Genomic DNA, 18,582 nt, shown 5'->3' with positions numbered 1-18,582 from the left:
CACTCTGGATTTTTTATGTCTACTGTATATGCATTAAAGTGGAAAGTTTCCCTAACAACATTAGAATTGAGATAATAAATAAAAACAGATTTGATTTCTCAAACATGCAAGAAATAATTAATGCAACACTCTATATATGTTTAAGATTAGAGAGTAATATAATATGATTTAAAAAACAGATTTAAGTGAACCAACTCTGCTTTTGAGTAAAGGTCACTGGATAGACACGATTCTGTTTATGATGAAACTAAAGAAAATGCTAATTCACTATTTGTTTTTTTCAATATTTTATATCTGTAATAACTATAAGTAAACTTTGTTAGTGGATGAATAAAATGGGTATAATTAAAAGTTTCTATCTGCATTAACCACCTGCAGAGAGTCATATTTGTATGATTCTTGAATTGCAGTCGCACAAAAATCAATCCAGGGGCCGTAAATGGCCCCCAGCGGCCATAAATGGCCCCCAGGCCGCACTTTGGACATCCGTGTCTTAAACTGAAAAACTCATATCTGGAGAAATCAGCTTTTAAATGCAGAGAGCTTTCAACACAGACTCCACCCACCCAGCGCGCCACCATGTGCGCCGGCGTTGAGATGGTGCGGATCTTCTGACCTCCCGGCGGAAGTAAACAATGAGAAGCTAGCTTGTAGCTTGTAGCTTGTAGCTCCATTGTGCGGGTTGTTTGCTGGTTTTCTGCGGTCAGGAACAACAATGTGTTCAGCTCTGAATGTGAGAGAGTTCATCAGGCAGCGGCTAGCTGCTGCTGCGGAAGAAATCTTCGGAGTTTTTGAGAAAACCGTCATTCAGTATGAAGAAGAGCTCGACCGTCAGCGCAGAATGATGGAAACCAGCTGGAAAACACGAACACATGAGAAACCAGCAGGTATGGAGTTTTATATGAGCTCAGAGAGTAAATACAGGGATGTGACTCTGGTTGGTTAATTTAACCAACCAGGTTTAAATGTAGTGATTTATCAGAGATCTGAGGCTTTAACTGCCAGATTTAAAGGGCCACACACGGTCAGGATGCTGCCGCCTGATCAGGTGATGTTCTGGACTAATGAGCTGCTTCTTTACCCTCAGACTGAACGACAGGAGCGGAGCTTAAACAGGCCTGCAAAATGAAATGACTGAAACAGTCATGTTTTATTTCCTGGTATAAAAATTTACCCATCTATTCTGAAATGTCTGGTAGAGAATAACAAACTTAAAAATGTCTTGGAAAAACAAGAATGAAAGAGTTTACTGCAACGACAAATATTTAGTATAAGACAAATAATACTGTACAGGTAAAAAAAAATAGCATTAGAGTATGATCATTTAGAGAGGGAAATGCGCCTCTATATATTTTCATAAAAAAAGAAAAATGTGCCAATAAAAGCAGAATTATGGAGTGTTGTGTGGGAGGAAGGATCTGCTGTAGCGCTCCTTTGTGCACCGACGATGCAGCAGTTAACTGTCAACATAAGATTATATATTTTATTTTTATGCATCTCAAAGCTAAACATACTAAATGTTTTAGTTAAAGCTCCAACTGTAATGCTAAAGCTAGGTTGGTTAAACCCCAAACAGGAAGTAGTTTAATCTACTTCCTAAAGCTTGTTTTTCAGTTAACCAGCAGAGGTCAGTAGTTTGCTTTTCTACCAAAAGTTTGTAACAAATAAATTCACCTTTTATAAAAATGATGAAACAGGTTTGTTTTGATGTTTTCCTGAACTTTATCCAAACCGTTTCCCTATTAGATCTTCCACAGCAACACGTTCATCTGGAGCAGGAGGAGCTTCCTGCCGAGCCGCAGCTCTGCCACCAGCAGGAGGCGCCAGAACCTCCACAGATCAAAGAGGAGCAGGAGGAACCCGGCAGCAGTCTGCAGATGGATCAACTGGAGCCCGATGAAGAGTCCAAAACGTTTCTGGTGGCGCTTCTGTATGGGGAAGGTGAGCCCAGAGTAGCAGAGGAAACCTTTGATGGTCTCCAGACTCTGCATCAGGAAGGAGGCGAGGATGTAGATCTAGGATCCACAAAGACAGAACAGACGGATCATGAAGGACCTGAAGACAATGGCAGTGAGATCATCAGCCAGGACGTTTATCCAGTTTCAGACAAGCAGAGTGTTTCTCAGGCAGGACGCGACGCCTTAAAATGTGACTTCTGTGGAAAAATCTTTAGGAAAAAATATCACCTGAAGATGCATCACATGAACCACACGGGAGTGAAGCCGTACGTCTGCAACGAATGCGGGAAATCTTTCAAAGCCGCGTCCACTCTGAGATATCATGCGAGGTTGCACACGGGCGAGAAGCCGTATTCCTGCGAGACATGTGGGAAAAGCTTCAGGTGCAGCTACAGCATGTTGGTCCACATGAGAACCCATACTGGGGAGAAGCCATACCTGTGCAACACCTGCGGGAAAAGATTCACCAACTCATCAGCCTTCAAGTGGCACACCGCCATCCACATGGGCGACCGGAGGTATTCCTGCCAGATCTGTGGGAAAAGCTTCACTCAGAGCGGAAACCTGAAGGCTCACATGAGGACGCACACCGGCGAGAAGAAGTACTCCTGCAAAACCTGCGGGAAACGATTCAGTCGGAGCAACAGCCTGATCGTCCACATGAGGACGCACACAGGAGAGAAGCCGTACTCCTGTAGCTCGTGTGGGGAGAGGTTTCAATACGCTGCAACGCTGAAAAAACACGCCACAACGCACGCCGGCAACAATTATACATCTGGCTGAGGTCCTGCATGTGAGGACGACGTGTCTGTCCAACACTGGGGACGAGTGTCCCGAAACATCTGCAGGGACAACAGATGGCATGAAGTAAATCAAAGCTATGTGAGTTTACAACATGTTCTACTGGAGATCTTCCAGCAGTCTGCAACAAAACCAGAACACAGGTGGGAACCAGCTCCCTCTACTGGCCAAATGTGGGAAAAGTTCTGAAGAACATTTTAGTTACGATGAGTTTGAGACGAATGATGGTTTAATGTCAGGAAGGTTGAATCTGAAGAGCAGAACGTCACAGACAACCTGGAGCGTCTCATTCATGAGGCCATTAAACAACAACACTGTCTTCAGTCAGAGGCTTCTGCTGATTCACTGTAACAGACTGCTACAGGAGATCCTTCCTGCCACAGACATCAACCTCTGCAACTCTTTGAAGTTGAGCAACAAATAACTGTCATTTTGTTTTTTACAGTAAAGAATCTTTTTTTTGTAAACTTGAGTTCTGTAAATGTTTCCAGTTTTACTAAAAACCTGTTTTCCTGTAACATGCCTGAGAAATAGATCTATAGAAAACAGAGAAATCTGAATAATTTCATTAATCAGCTGCAGATTTTTATGAAAACATTCAAACACAGATTTCAGTTTTTCTTCACTTTGCTTTTATTTCCCTCCAGTCAGAGTTTCTCTTTTCTGAACAGAAATGATATTTACATATATCAGTCAGATATGGAGTATTAAAGTGATTCATGCATGTTTCTTATTTTAATATGTAAGATTTAATAACATACAGATTCATCCAGCCTGTGCTGCTCTACATTCAGTCTTTTTCACTCAGTTTGAATCTGAGTCACATTTTCAAACCATAAAACAGAAAATCTGCTGAAAACAGATCAGGCTGGAACTTTGAGGTGAAATAGAACCAAACTTGATTCTTCAGCAAAGTGATTTTTATGACTAAATATTACAAACATCAGTTGACAGACAGAAGCAGCCGAGTCCAGACAGACACAAACTCACTGGTTCCTTTAATCTGAGCAGCATTAGGACCCTGCAGCTGTCAGCAGCATAAATATAGCAGCAGGAGCGGTGTGTGTGTATGCGTGAGTGTGTGTGTGTTGTTGATCAGAACAGTTGGGGGTCATGAGGAGACCTGAACACAGCGGATCAGTCGGTCTGCAGGAACGGACGGAGAACGGGTTCATTCAGGAGGATCCAGCTGCAGGTCAGACAGACGGGGTGTGTGTGTGTGTGTGTGGGGGTGTGTGTGTGTGTGTGTTAGGTGTTGAAATGTTTTTTTTATTTTTGAATAAATGAGGAATTATACCTAAATGATGATATATCTGAAATAATCCACTGTGTCCAGATTTAAAATGTATTATTTCATTTTAATGCAAAAACATTTAATATCAAACATAAAAATGAAAAACGAGAGAAATACATAAAACATATTTCCACTTTAACTGACCAGGCTGGAGAAACTTCACTGCTGTAATAAACTCTGGATGTTTGGTTTGTTGGGTAAAATATACATTTATTACAGAAGCTAATTAGTGATTTATTACATATGTATTTCATATGTTACATATCCAGTGATCAGCAGCATCGAGTCCCTGGAAACTGAAGGTTTTTTTTCCCACCAGCCTCAGAAAGCGGACAGCATCTGTTGGTAGTTTCCTTTTCCTGCCACCAGGTGGCGTCACCGTTACTTTCTTAGCCAAACTGAAATATCGCGTCTCTGTCGCTCGTTGACTCAGCAGGTAAATGCGACTCGAATCAGATTATTTCACATCAGTCTGAACGGACCAACTCAAACCTTTTTACCCCCAAACTGTCAGATTTGTGTCACTTTTATATGTGGAACTAAATCCCGTTTTCTGCAGTCTGAACGGTCATGTCACATTTTATCCGATTATTACGTCATGAATGTGGGACATGCGTCATAATCCTGCACCAGAAGTAAATCTGGATGTAAACAACGACTGAAATGATTGATTCTGAAATGAAAGAAGTCTGTGTCCAGTCAGATTTCTCTCCAGAAGCCGCTGCTCCGGTCAGCGGGGCTGTCGGATCGGAAACACGTTCAACTCCACCCACAGACAGCGGCGGCCATTTTGCTGCTGCTGTGTTCATGTCCATGTTCTTCTTCGTCGCTTTGGGGTCAGAAACTGTTCACACACAAGTTGCTTTTAATCGGTAGCATGAACAATTCAGAAGGTACAGAGCTTATGGTTTCTTTCTCTCTGTTCTCTGTCAGGCGATAAACTTTTACCATCAGCAGGAATCTGAGGAGTTGACAGTAGATCTTTGTGCAGAATTTGGATCAAATCTTAGTCATTTTAGTTTCGCTAAACTGTCCATGTTTAACACTCTCATGCTTCTCCTTCCGACCAGGAAGCTGTTAGCGTTGGTAAGGAGGCCCAGGAGGGTCAGCCAGGATGCTGCAGCTGTGTAAAGTCACCAAGGCTCTGTTCATCAGCAACGCCCGCTCAGCCTGCAGCGACGACCTCATCCAGCAGGAGGCGGTGACGCTCTGCATCAATGTGTCCAAGCAGCAGCCGTTCCCGACCAGCAGCGGCGTCACCAGGATGCAGATCCCCGTCTACGACGACCCCGGCGAGGATCTGTACCGCCACTTTGACCGCTGCGCCGACGCCATCCAGAAGGAGGCCAACCGCGGCGGACGCAGCGTGGTCTACTGCAAGAACGGACGCAGCCGCTCGGCCACCATCTGCATGGCCTACCTGATGAAGCACCGCAGGATGACGCTGGCGGAGGCCGTACAGGTGATCCAGGGCTTCTGGGTTTGGGGGTTTGCTGAGTCGGTGCCAACGGTTCCTCCATTCATGACACAATAAAACATGTTGAAAGTAAATGTTGCTTCTAATGAGCTGCGATGTCCAGCTTGGTTCTGGAGTTCAGAAGAACCGGAGCAAATAGAATCACAGAGTCATCTGCAAATGTTCAGACTTTCACAGGGAAGCAGCAGAACCTGGTCCGGTTCTACCTGGTCCGGTTCTACCTGGTCCGGTTCTACCTGGTCCGGTTCTGCTTCAGCCCAAACAAATGAGTTTTTATTTCAACCCGTAAATGTTCAGTGAAGGTTCTGAACGTTAAAGACCGGTTCTCTTTATTACAGCGACTGACTGAACGATGGGATGTTTGGTCCAAACAGAAGCAAAGCAGATGTTCAACAGTGACCTTTGACCTTCTCTATGTTTTACAGACACATTAAATTCCCATGAGTTCATATTTGTAACTCCGGGTCAGAACCAGCAGCTGTAACAGGATCAGACAGGAAAGATGAAAGAACCGGCGCTGAGCGGTTCCGTCTGCTCAGCAGAACCAAAGGTTTTAATGTCCAAGGTGACTTTGGACCCGACAGACAGACAGAATAAAATCCTGCTGACCACTGAGGTCACTGAGTTCAGAGGTCACTGAGTTCAGAGGGGAGATAAAGGGGAACAGCGTTAAAGATGATTTATCAATAATTACATTTATAAAGAAGGAATAACTGAAGTGATGCAGCTTAAACAATAATTATGAAACAATATGAGGAAAATAAAAACCTGAAAACCTTAAATTATGTCAGAATCAAGAAATGAAATATGTTGCAGTTTCTTTGTTCATAATCTTGTACATTATTATTATTATTTATTATTATTATTATTATTATTATTATTGTTGTTGTTGTTGTAATAATCCAACATGTATAAAATCTTATAAAATATTTAAAAAATAGTTTTTTATATATTTTAACACTTTTTTATTTTAATTTAGTGTCAAACCTTTTATCTGATGCTGCTGATAAAGATGAATTTCTCCTCTTTGGGACAATAGAGGCTATTTCTATTCTATTTCTATTTCTATTCTATTTCTATTCTATTTCTATTTCTATTCTATTTCTATTCTATTTCTATTTCTATTCTATTTCTATTTCTATTCTATTTCTATTCTTTGTCAGCGGTCAGATTGCTCAGATTGAAGCAGAAACCTCCTTCTGCCTCTTTTTGGTTTCATTTCTCTGCAGTTTTAGTTGATTTTCTAAATGTTTCAGTAAATAGTCTGGTCCTGCAGTTTAACGGTGTTTAGTTTATATCAGTGATTTATCTAAACCAACAGCAGAGGGCAGCATCCCTGCTTCACTCAGAGCTCAGGTGTTGGAACCGGATCAGAACCTCGGTTCCAGAGTCCTTCTGACTGTTGTTTCCTCCCAGAGGGTGAAAACGGCTCGGCACGTCGTGGATCCGAACCCCGGCTTCATGTCTCAGCTGCAGCGATACGAGGAGGAGCTGAGGAAGAGGAGAGGAGCGTCCTGATGAAGCTGAGGACGTTTTCCTCTCTGCTCCGATTCACAACCATCACAGTTTGAATCTGAATCTAAAAACTAAACTTCGGGTCAGTTTGAGGAGCAAACAGGAGAGAAAACCTGAAATCAAACAATAATCAACCACAAAACCAAGAGATTAGATTTGAGAGAGCAAATGTTGAGGAAGTAAAAACATTAATAATGACTCAGAAATACATAAATAGTGTTTATATTGCATAAAGTGATACATGTGGAGTACGTCATAACATGTAGTGTTTCACCTTCAGAGTTTCTTCTGCAGCAAATCTAAAAACTAAAAAATAAACCCATAAAAAACAAGGAAAACTGTGAAGAAAACATCAAATCTGTAAAGAATTTTATTTATTTTCTGAAAAAATATAATTATTGGTGTGAAAAGTGACTGAATGAGGAAATGAAGTTTTGACAAACAAATTAGGCAGATTGGATTTTAAAGAGTTCAATGATTTATTATTTTAATCATTATTTCACATTTAAATCACAAACTTCATTTATTTCTCCTCTTAAATAAGAACCATGAACCAAATATTTATATATATATATATATATATATATATATATATATATTGGTGTTTAAATTTATTAGAATATTTTTTAGAACAAATATATTTTTCAAATCTGTTTTGTTCTGTTAAGTTTTCTGGTTTCATATTTGGACGTTTTTCTCAAATTTAATCTATTTTTTTCTGACCAAAGGAAGGAAAAAACTCAGAGAGACAAAACGAAAAGAAACTCCAACTGATGAAAACATTTTGTTAATGATAATTTATATTTATTTTTAGATTTGGACAGAGAAACGCTCCATCTTTCCTCCAGCTGTGATTTTAATAGCTTTGGTCATCAGAATCATCTGAAATGTATTTTCTGACTAAGGTGGGTGGAAGTGACATCATCGTGTTTTAAAGTTTGAAGAGCAAACAGTGAAATATTCTGGCTTGTTAGTCTAATAATCTGTGAACAAGATAAATATCTAGAACCTTTAGATCTGGATCAGTTTGTGTGAAAAGCAGTTTTTTTCAGAGGGAAGGTGAGTTAAAGTTAAACTTTAATCGTTTCTCAACCTTTTATAGAAAACAACAGATTTAGTTTGATTTGTTTTATCAGACAAAGGGAAATGCAATAATAAATCAAATTTCTCAAGTCTAAATAAAAAAAGCATCTTTGTGGAAACTGACATCATGAACTGGTGGAAACTTGTTTTGGTTTTTCAAACATTTAATCAAAAGCACAAATTTAAAACCAGGCGACTTAGAGGGAAGTTTTAGAGATGAATGTTTTGCTGAGTCAGCATCCTGTTCCAATAATAAAATCAATAAAAACTCAGGTCAGCAGAACTCCATGTTTATTAATGTTTTACTGGCTTCTCTAGATGAAACCATGGTAACCGTTGAAACTTGTTTAAACGTGGATGTAGTTTAATAACCTCAGTGAGTTTATGAAGTTCATATTCGTGATATTTGGTGAAGTTGAAGCGTCTGTAGTCTGACGGTGATGTTCTGTATCTCAGGTGAATCTTTACTCAGCTTGAATTTAATCATTTTATCTTCATATCTACTTCAAACTGTGTTCAGTTCTTAGAACATTTTAGCCTACAGTAAATGCCTTTAGTGAATGTAACACCTGAATGTGTCTCTGTCCCTTTAAGAAGCTGTACACTCAGTTTTAACTGGAGGAAAATGACAGTAAATATAATAAAAGTTCTGCATTCTGAGCTGATTGGTGTGTAATCATGTTACAGTTTGTTGTTTCACCTCAGATCATCATCAGATAATCTGAATATCATCACATTTAATGTTTGTTTGGACACTAAAATGATGTACGGCAACCAGGAAGGCACAAAATAAGTGGAGAGCGTGAGAAGACTCAGTTCGTTATTCATCCGATTCAATTCATTTCAAAGTTGAATTATTTCCCAAACAGAAGTTAAATGTTTTAGTCTGACTGCAGCTGTGTGAGGAATGAGACTGACAGCATAATTTAAATAATCTGAGTTAAACAGGCGTTTTGACAAACCAGCATGTTTTTTACTGTAGACTGTAGATGAACAGATCGAACACATTCAGATGCTTCAGAAGAGTCGGGTTTATAAAACCCTTCAGAAGCTTGAACATTTACATCTGGTTATTGAGCTGAAGTACGAAGGTCAGTGGGGATTAAACAGACACTGAAGCCTCTCTGGAGTTACCAGGTTTATTTAACAAAACGTTTCCATCAGCGTTGATGCACTGAGTCGTTCCTGTGGGTTTGACGGAGCAGACGGGCTGGTTGGGTGTTACTGAGGATGAACTCCTCGGTCCCATTCCTCCTGTACCTGAGTGATCCACTCGTTGTAGTTGGACACCTTGGTGTAGATGCCCAACTTGTCCACCATGCCACAGCGCTCGCCCCACGACACGAGGCCGACCAGGAACCAGGTGCCCCGGTACAGAGTGACCATCGGCCCCCCGCTGTCCCCCTCACAGGCGTCGATTTTCTGACCCAGGATCCCGGCACAGAGGACGTTGTTGGTGATTTCATGGGGAAACATCTGCTGGCTGCAAAAGGTGTGATTAACCAGCGGGACTTTGATGACGTTGAGCGCTGAGCTGTACTTCCCGCTGTCATCTTTACCCCAGCCCGTCACCACAGTGGTGGTGCCGTTCAGGTGGAGCACCTTCTCGGCCAAGGCGCGGCCAGGTAAGCAGGCGGGGACGATGTATTTGGAGAACGGGGCGGGCGACTGCAGACGCATCAGGGCGATGTCGTTGTCCACCATCCTGGAGTTGTACTTGGGATGTTTGAAGGTTTTGGTGACTCTAAGCAAAACCTCTGTGCCTTCATTTCTCATTCGCTCGTAGTCACCTGAGTAAAAAGGTCATGATCAGGATGAGGTGTTACGTTTTTAACACTCCTGTCACACTATTACATCTTGTGAAAGCGAAACTGCCTCAGGAAAACAACTCTCCCACAATGCCGAGCTGCACATCTAAACCTGGAGAATAAGAGATTTATCATCAGATAAATCAGGCAGAGGTTGGAAAAATGTACTTACACGCCAACGTTCTCTGCATATATGCACTAAAATACTCCAGCAATGACGCAGTAATGACATCACTCAATGTCACTCTATGCTATACTGAGGCTTTACTCACATCAGGATGTCAGATGCTTGAAACTGAAAGTGAAGCTTTTGCCGTAACGTCTTTGCTGATTGCTTGTTTTATTCTCTTCATCCTCATCTGATCACTCAGGATCATTCATAGATCATTTAATTTCAATGCCCAGATGGTCACTTAAATATGAAAAATAATGATAATAAAACACAGGATGCTGAGTCATCCCCAGGCATGACTCAGCAGAAAACTGTGAAGTCCACACCACTGATCTCAGTGTTCACGCACTAATCAGTTTAACAGCTCATTGAAGATGACACCATTACTTCAAAGACTTGATGTCCAGAAAAACCTTCATTTTCTCTCTGTAGATCTATAGAACCAGATCTTCCTCAGCATAAACACCAACATATCAGATACAGCAGCTCAACGTTTGAAGTTTCTGCTACATGACTGAAGTTTTTCCCAAGTTGATGAAAGAAACAGAGGCTGAAATTAAATGTGAAACCTGCTGCTCTGTGATTAAAAGAAGATGAAATAAAAGTTTCACAAATACTTCAGTATCATTTTCTCTTTGTTTTGTATTATGTTCAGTTTGATGGTTTATGGATTCTGTATTTGTGTCTGCAGACGGAGAGCTCACCCAGTCGTACGCTGAACCTGAAGTTGTTTTCCAGGCAGTGGGCAGCAGTCAGGACCCAGTTTTCATCAATAAGAACCCCTCCGCAGTGAAACTGCCCTCTGGCATTCAGCACCAGCACCTACACGTACAAACATACATGAAATATTAATATTAATATTACACACCGGCCTGGAAACACACTGAACACATTTAACTAAGTATTCAGATTACTTTAATTTTTAAACCAAATCTGACTTTAATTTGGAAGTTTATTTCTGGCTTTGAGCAAAGTTTCACCAAACCCAGTATGTTGGTATTTTTTAAATGAATTGTGAATCCAAAATCAGAGCTCAGTGTTCTCAGTATGAACTTTAATCATTCTGACTAAAAATCCATAACAAAATATCTATAACTTATCCAGTTGGTCATCTTTTCTTTTTACCTATTTGAAATAATTTTCCGTTTGTTTTGCCAATCTGCACAGCAGAATGATTGTTAACTCTTCATCACGTTCAGCTCCGTCTTCATCGTCGTCTTTAACTGCAGAGGAATCTGATCCACCGAACCTTCAAAGTGTCCAGATTTAAGGTTTTGAGGTTCAGGAATGTTTCCTGCAGTGAAACGTTCCTGAGACATCATGTCTCCATTGAGACTTTTTTGATTCACCTCAAAGTTCCTTTCCAGTGAGAAATGTCTGACATACAAAACCTTCCAATGTTCAGAAGGGATTCGTTGCTTAAACCCAACACAGACATGCAGACAGCCTGGTTGGTTGGTTGGTTGGTTGGTTGGTTGGTTGGTTGGTTGGGTTGGTTGGTTGGTTGGTTGGTTGGTTGGTTGGTTGGTTGGTTGGTTGGTTGGTTGGTTGGTTGGTTGGTTGGTTGGTTGGTTGGTTGGGTTGGTTGGTTGGTTGGTTGGTTGGTTGGTTGGTTGGTTGGTTGAGTTGGTTGGTTGGTTGGTTGGTTGGTTGGTTGGTTGGTTGGTTGGGTTGGTTGGTTGGTTGGTTGGTTGGTTGGTTGGTTGGTTGGGTGGGTGGGTGGGTGGGTGGGTGGGTGGGTTGGGTTGGTTGGTTGGTTGGTTGGTTGGTTGGTTGGCTGGGTTGGTTGGTTGGTTGGTTGGTTGGTTGGTTGGTTGGTTGGTTGGCTGGGTTGTATGGTTGGTTGGTTGGTTGGTTGAGTTGGTTGGTTGGTTGGTTGGGTTGGTTGGGTTGGTTGGGTTGGTTGGTTGGTTGGTTGGTTGGGTTGGTTGGTTGGTTGGTTGGTTGGTTGGTTGGTTGGCTGGGTTGGTTGGTTGAGTTGGTTGGTTGGTTGGTTGGTTGGTTGGTTGGTTGGTTGGTTGGTTGGTTGGGTTGGTTGGTTGGTTGGTTGGTTGGGTTGGTGGGTTGGTTGGTTGGTTGGTTGGTTGGTTGGTTGGTTGGTTGGTTGGGTTGGTTGGTTGGGTTGGTTGGTTGGTTGGTTGGTTGGGTTGGTTGGTGGGAGTAAAGCCAGCCTGATTGAATTTTTCTGGTAACTAAGTTCTTATCTGCAGCTGGAAAGCCAAAGCTGTGAGTTTGGACAGGTTTGGGTTTCTGTCACTTCTGCAGACGATGAAGTTGTGTTGATCTTGAAATCGCCAGCAGAGCAGTTCCTGTAGTCTGTATGGAAGACTTGGCCTTAGAAATACGAGGCTCTAAAAACAGCCGATTATCGACTCCAGGGTTGGGAATGACTTATTATTCTGAAGTTCAAGTATTTGATGGTTTATGTTTGAGGTAGAATGTTAAAAACCTGAACTAAATCAGCCAAACTGTGCAGATAAAAATCTCTTTTTTCATATTCTGGTCAAAGATGAGGCTGAACTCTGAGTTTCCCTGTTGCTCGGTTACCTGCCAGGGATTCTCCCCCTTCTTGCCCACCTCCCCTCCGAGCGTCCAGGGCAGCAGGCCGTCCACCGGCTCGCTGTACTCCGACCTGTCGATCAGAATCTGACCACAAGACGAGGTACCTGCAGCGCCAAGCAGGAAACATGTTAGCATGTTAGCATGTTAGCAGGAATCCAGGCCAGTTCATGTTTTGTCTTTCTAGCTTCAGTTACATCTAGAGGAGCATGCTGCATTCCTCTTCTACTGGAAAGCTGGAATTTTATGATTTTTAATTTGGTAAAAATTAACTTCAGAACCCTGAAGCAAAAATCTTGACCTAAAAAAAATATATTTTTGACCTTTTAACTCAAAATTGCAGGAGAGACAAACTTGTAATTTCTACTTCTGTCAGTCTGTAACTCCTAAATTTCTCACCTTCATGGTACAGTTTACCTTCACACTGGCAGACCACACTGGTTCCCAGTAACAACTGGAACAAGGTTAACATGGTGTGACATCATTGCGATATCAGATTTGTAACATTAAAGTTGAAGGTCAAATCGATTTTTAGCCTAGCACAGCTTTAGTCATGCTCAGGACGTTTCTCCACCTACTGGTGGGTAACATGTATTGCAGCATTTTGAAATTGAAAACATCAGTTTTCATCAGAGCCGTAGCGCCGTCAGCTGATCTGAGGCTGGGAGTCGCTCTCACTTTTCGGGCTGCATTTCCTGGAGTCGTCGTCCAGTTTGTATCCGTTCAGGCAGCTGCAGCTGCGCCGCGCGCCGCCGTCGCTCTCGGAGCATTCATGGTCGCAGTCGCCGTTGTCCACAGAGCAGTTTGAGGCTGTTACATCTGGACAGAGTTTAGATTTCATTGGGATTTTAATAACGTCAAGCATCGTAAATAAATGTTTGTGGTGTTTTTCTCTTTTAGTTATAACATGGTTATAGATGATCATCTCCACATTAAAACCGGGTCCAAGCTGATACCAGCCGCCTGTCCTGAACCCTCATCAGGTTCATATTTCTGACCCGCAGGCTGAAAGTCAGACTCACTGTATTGGCAGTATCTGCCCTCGTATCCATGGTAACAGAGGCACTTGTAGTCCTGGTGCTGATCCACGCAGTCTCCATGGACACACATGTGGGACTGACACTGGTTCCCATCTGAAACACAGACCGGACCGAACCGGACCGGACCGAGTTTACTGCAGCTTCCTGCTTCCTGCTTCATACAAGTTCATTTTTCTGTTTCGGGTTTATGTCAGTTACTGTTTTTCAATAATTCATCTACAATAACAGTCGTACGTCAGACCAGCTGGTTTCTCCATCAGGGATGCTGGAAGTTTTCTGAGAAATTAAAGCATGAAGGAAAGCAAAACTCTACAAACATGTTCCATCAGCGTTTATTATTTTTATCCACAGGTTTTTTTATATAACTGCTAACAATTTCAGGATCTTTTTCTTAATGCTGTCGGTGTTTAAGTGACTCACCGGTGTACACGGTCCAGAAATCCAGCTGCAAAACAAACAAAACATCAGAGATAAGATCTGAAACGGTTTATGGCCGAATGTTCGGCCCTTCAGCCAGAGCTGAACTCTGTAGTTCAACTACAGCGTTTCCCATTAAACTGTGCAGTTTAAACTACAATAAACTACATTAAACTGTGTAGTTTAAACTACATTAAACTGTGTAGTTTAATGGGAAAAGTGTTTATTTTGAGATCAGAATCTGAAACGTGATTCTGCTGAACGTCTGACCTGAGTTCAGATATAAAAACATTTTTTTACCTGCTCTCTTTATTTTTCTTTCTTCCATCAGAATTTAGATTTTTCTTAAACTGTTTGTTTCTGCCTTTAAAATTCTCCATAATGAATTTAAAATGTGTGCAGAAAGATTCGGTTCATATTTGATTCTTGTTGCTTAATTTTTGGTTCATTCGTTCATTTTCAGCTGCTTAAGGACAATAAATCCTCTGAAACGGTTTGATCTGAAGGATGAAGGGATGAAAAGCATCAAAACTCTAAAGTATTTAACAGAGAGAAACCTCTGATTCCTGGGTGGAAATTATGACGGGATGAGAATCTAAAGTTTTGAAAACCATAAATCTTCCCAGTAAAACCTGAATCCGGTCGGATTCATAACTTACTGTCGCCTCCCGGGTCTGGAAAATCTCTCTGGCCTCCTCAAAGTCACATTTCTCCTCCACACATTCGCGCTCCTTGGAGGGCGGCTTCAGCTCCTCCAGGAAGCTGTTGGCCCGGCGGGACCGGAGCAGCATGTGGGCCGAGGGCGGGTCGGAGAACACTGGACACACAGCACACACACACCCCAACACACCCCGAAACACACACACACACACACACACACACCAACACAAAGAAAACACACCGTTTAATCATTTCACTGTTTGGGTTTTTATCAGACTTTAACAGTCACATTATAAAACTGGTCATTTAACTGGATTTCTGTTGAACAGAAACAGACCGGATCGGACCGGACCAGATCGGACCGGACCGGACCGGATCGGACAGGACAGGACAGGACAGGACTAGATTGGATCGGACCGGACCGGACCGGACCGGACCAGACCGGATCTTAAATCTGGTGTTGAGCTTCATTTGGTCGCAGCTGGAAGATGAATCTTCATCTTTTAAAGGGAAACTTGTCTTTATATGTTTTCATAATGTGACTGTATTCCAGCTACTACATGCAGATGTGTAAAAACTAAATGAAAATAATCCCACATCATCATTCCTCCTCCACCGTGCTTTACATTTTCTGATCTGCATGTTGCTGAGAATTATGACTGAACGTCTTTATGTTCATGTTAGGATGAACAAATTGAGATTTTTTTAAAAAGAGAGTCTGGATCAGTTCTAATCGCTTCATTCTGTTGAATTAAAGAATTTAGATTTTAATGTATTTAAAATGTTTCATCTCTATGAAGTTATAAACTTCAAACGTCAACAAGAACAAAATGATTTTAAAATCTCTGGAAAAGAATAATATAAATAATTAGTGTTTTGTATCAGGAAATGAACCTGTATCAATAATAATAATAACAATAATAATAATAATAATAATAATAATAATAATAGTAATAATAATAATAACAATAATAATAATAATAATAATAATAACAATAATAATAATAATGTTAGAAAAATTATCCTCCTGTTCATTTACTCATGAGTTTATTTTACAAGTTATGTTTTCATATTATTCTTTTCATATTATTCTTTTTATATTATTACTCTCATATTCTTCTTCTTTTTATATTTACTTAACTTTTCTTTCTTTTGTAGTATATTATTAACTTTGTTTAGGATGTTTGCTTGGAAGCTAAAAACGTTAAACATTCATGTGTTATTAGTTCCATCTGTAACTGATTAGTTGTGGTCAGCCACATGCCCTTATAAGGGCATGTCCATGAGAGGTTCCAGAATGTAAAGACGGTTGGTCAATTCTCTGTGTGACTGTGTGAAGAGAAGCCCAACCTCCTTTTTCTATACAATAAAGAGAAATGCGAAGAAAGAACTGGCAGAATTGAGTCCAGACAGTGTTTGACAGCGATTCGTCGCGTCTGTTCTCAATTCTCCTATTCTGCAGAAAAGAAATCAAAAGAAACCTAATCTCTGTCTCTGGCTGATTCTTTGCAGGTTATGACAAAATAAACCTATCAAATAATAATAGTAATAATAATAATAACAATAATAATAATAATATCCCACTTTATAAGTTACGATGGACAAAAATGACACAAAAATATGACATTATATTGAGATAAAATAAATGTTTTCTTTCCAACGTAATAATAAAAAGCAGAAAACTTATTTTCTCTTTCATCCTCTGGTGACGAAATGAAGGACATTTATTTGCCGTTTTGTCTGTAAAGTTTTTCTTGCACTTTAAGATCTTTTAGCCACCAGCAGCTGTTCTGTCTCTGAACGGATCAGAACCAGAACCTGCTCTGTCATATTCAACGCATTGCACCAATAAGCTCAAATATGTTAATTTTTTCCCTGAAAAACAATGAAACCCTGAACATTTTCATCAGAAAGTTGGACGTGTCTGGTTCACCCTGAGTTCAGGTCAGACAGGAGGAGTTTTCCTCCAAAGGTTTTTCCTCCAAAGGTTTTTCCTCCAAAGTTTTTCCTTCTGGATGTTTCCCTTGTATTTAAAGTATCTTAGGTAATCCCACCTGACAGGCTGAGGGCTGCAGCCGACCACAGAGCGACGCAGAGCAGCAGGCCGAACACGGAGCGAGTCTTGGCCTCCATCAGACCTGCAGACACCAAACAAAAGTCGGGTGACTTGAAGACGACTGAGACGATCGGAGCGACGATCATTCTGGTTTTTAAAACGCTGAAACGTTCGCAGCTCCACCGGAATATTGATCTGTGTCGCCTGGAGGCTCAGAGTTCTCTGGACAGAACCGACTCGGCCTGCGGTCCGTCCACAGAATCTGAGCTCCATCAGCTCATCGTCAGGCCAAGACGCAGGAAGCAGGAAGCAGGAAGCAGGAAGTGGCTGCTTCCAGAGGCAGAACCAGGTTTTATACTTACATACGAAGAAGCGGCGCTGAAGCTGAGACGCTGGTCCAGTCGGCCGCCGCTGCGTTAATGAGTGACCAGCCGTGTTGACAGAGAGTCCACAGTCTGCAGCGCAGCCTGTCAACACACAGCCTCACCTTTGACCTCCACCCACTCACCTCTGAGGCCGAGCGGCATCTCAGTGTCCAACACAGAAATCTGCTGATTCTGATAAAACAGCAGGAAGTGGATCAGAACCAGGAGGATTCTGGTTCTGATCTCTGATCCTCTGTTTGCTGTTAGAACTCAGTTACTGTCAAAAACCCAAACAGAGTGAAAGTCCTTCCTGTCTGACTCATTTCCCTCCCACTGTCGCCTCGTGCTTGATCAGACTGAGCTCTGAGGAAAAGCAGCAGGGTTGTCCAAGATGGGAGAGTCGAGGAAAAAAACTGAAAGAGCCTGAAGCAAAAACTAAAAATCTTCGTTTCCCTCTAATGTGAAATGTGTTCAATGAACAAATGTGAGCAAAAATAAATCCCAGGAGACGAGCAGAGAACAGAGCTTCTATAAAACATTTGGACAAACGTCTTTCAATGGCCTAGTCAAAGGCCATTTAAAGAAAACTGACTTCTTTCTATGCCAAAAAACATTTGAGAAGATAAATGTCGTTGGTTTTCTTCTTCACTTCGATGTTTGAATCTGAATGTTAACGAGAAAAACATCCAGGAGAAGAAATGAACGTTTCTGTCTGCGGGTCGGATACCGAGCAGCAGAACCTGGATGTTCAGAGATCCACTCAGGAATGGCATGAATGAAACCGGGCCAGAGGAACCAGGCCAGAGGAACCGGGCCAGAGGAACCAGGCCTGAAGAACCGGGCCGCAGGGAACCGGGCCAGAGGAACCGGGCCGCAGGGAACCGGGCCAGAGGAACCGGGCCTGAAGAACCGGGCTGCAGGGAACCGGGCCAGAGGATCCTGGCCAGAGGAACCGGGCCAGAGGAACCGGGCCGCAGGGAACCGGGCCACAGGGAACCGGGCCAGAGGAACCGGGCCGGCCTCCAGGACGTCGCTGGGCGGCTCTGGAAACCAAGACGCTTATCAGGGTTTGCTATTCTTCTTCTTTTGTCTCGTCTCGGCTCGGCTTACTTTGGGTTTTTCAGAATAAAAGCAGAGGAAGCTTCTCTGGTTCCACAGATTATGAGATTATTAACAGGAATTACAAGAAGCTTCAAAGTAGTTTTGATTTTTCTGTTTGTTTAAATTATGTGACAACATGGAGCTTCATCCAACTGAAAGAGAAAAGATTTGAAACCAAGAGAAGCTCAGAAATACTTTTCAGTTTCCGTTTCAGATTTCTGTTTTAAAATTGCTTTTCAGTTCTTTCTTCAGGTGCATAACTACTATGGAGTAAAA

The 18,582-nt window shown here is 41.7% G+C and overlaps 3 protein-coding genes across 4 annotated transcripts; 2 read left to right on the top strand and 1 right to left on the bottom strand.

Annotated features, from left to right (window-relative positions):
* The first annotated feature begins 477 nt into the window (after nt 1–477).
* On the top strand, nt 478–3,277 carry LOC116720996 (zinc finger and SCAN domain-containing protein 2-like). The gene is made up of 2 exons (XM_032564558.1): nt 478–887; nt 1,747–3,277. Exons 1-2 carry the CDS (start codon nt 716–718, stop codon nt 2,739–2,741), a joined length of 1,167 nt encoding a protein of 388 aa, XP_032420449.1. The 5' UTR covers nt 478–715; the 3' UTR covers nt 2,742–3,277.
* Nucleotides 781–8,793, top strand: dusp28 (dual specificity phosphatase 28). Of its 2 annotated transcripts, none has more exons than XM_032564611.1 (3): nt 781–887; nt 5,124–5,515; nt 6,947–8,793. In XM_032564611.1, the coding sequence occupies exons 2-3, from the start codon at nt 5,168–5,170 to the stop codon at nt 7,046–7,048; spliced, it is 450 nt and encodes a 149-aa protein (XP_032420502.1). In that variant the 5' UTR covers nt 781–887; nt 5,124–5,167; the 3' UTR covers nt 7,049–8,793. The 2 variants fall into 2 exon arrangements, with proteins under 2 accessions (XP_032420502.1, XP_032420501.1); XM_032564610.1 differs by lacking the exon at nt 781–887 and adding an exon at nt 3,627–3,954.
* Nucleotides 8,794–9,253: 460 nt separating this feature from the next.
* Nucleotides 9,254–17,313, bottom strand: proca (protein C (inactivator of coagulation factors Va and VIIIa), a). Its single transcript, XM_032564532.1, has 9 exons — nt 17,203–17,313; nt 16,839–16,922; nt 14,784–14,941; nt 14,128–14,152; nt 13,690–13,800; nt 13,346–13,486; nt 12,656–12,774; nt 10,813–10,930; nt 9,254–9,918 (listed from the first exon to the last, which is right to left on the bottom strand). The coding sequence occupies exons 2-9, from the start codon at nt 16,915–16,917 to the stop codon at nt 9,350–9,352; spliced, it is 1,320 nt and encodes a 439-aa protein (XP_032420423.1). The 5' UTR covers nt 16,918–16,922; nt 17,203–17,313; the 3' UTR covers nt 9,254–9,349.
* Nucleotides 17,314–18,582: the final 1,269 nt, after the last annotated feature.

This window comes from Xiphophorus hellerii, chromosome 6 (assembly GCF_003331165.1).
Source record: "Xiphophorus hellerii strain 12219 chromosome 6, Xiphophorus_hellerii-4.1, whole genome shotgun sequence".
Classification (NCBI taxonomy): domain Eukaryota; kingdom Metazoa; phylum Chordata; class Actinopteri; order Cyprinodontiformes; family Poeciliidae; genus Xiphophorus; species Xiphophorus hellerii.
The sequence above is the reverse complement of the archived record's forward strand: the minus strand, read 5'-3'. Positions and strand labels throughout refer to the sequence as shown.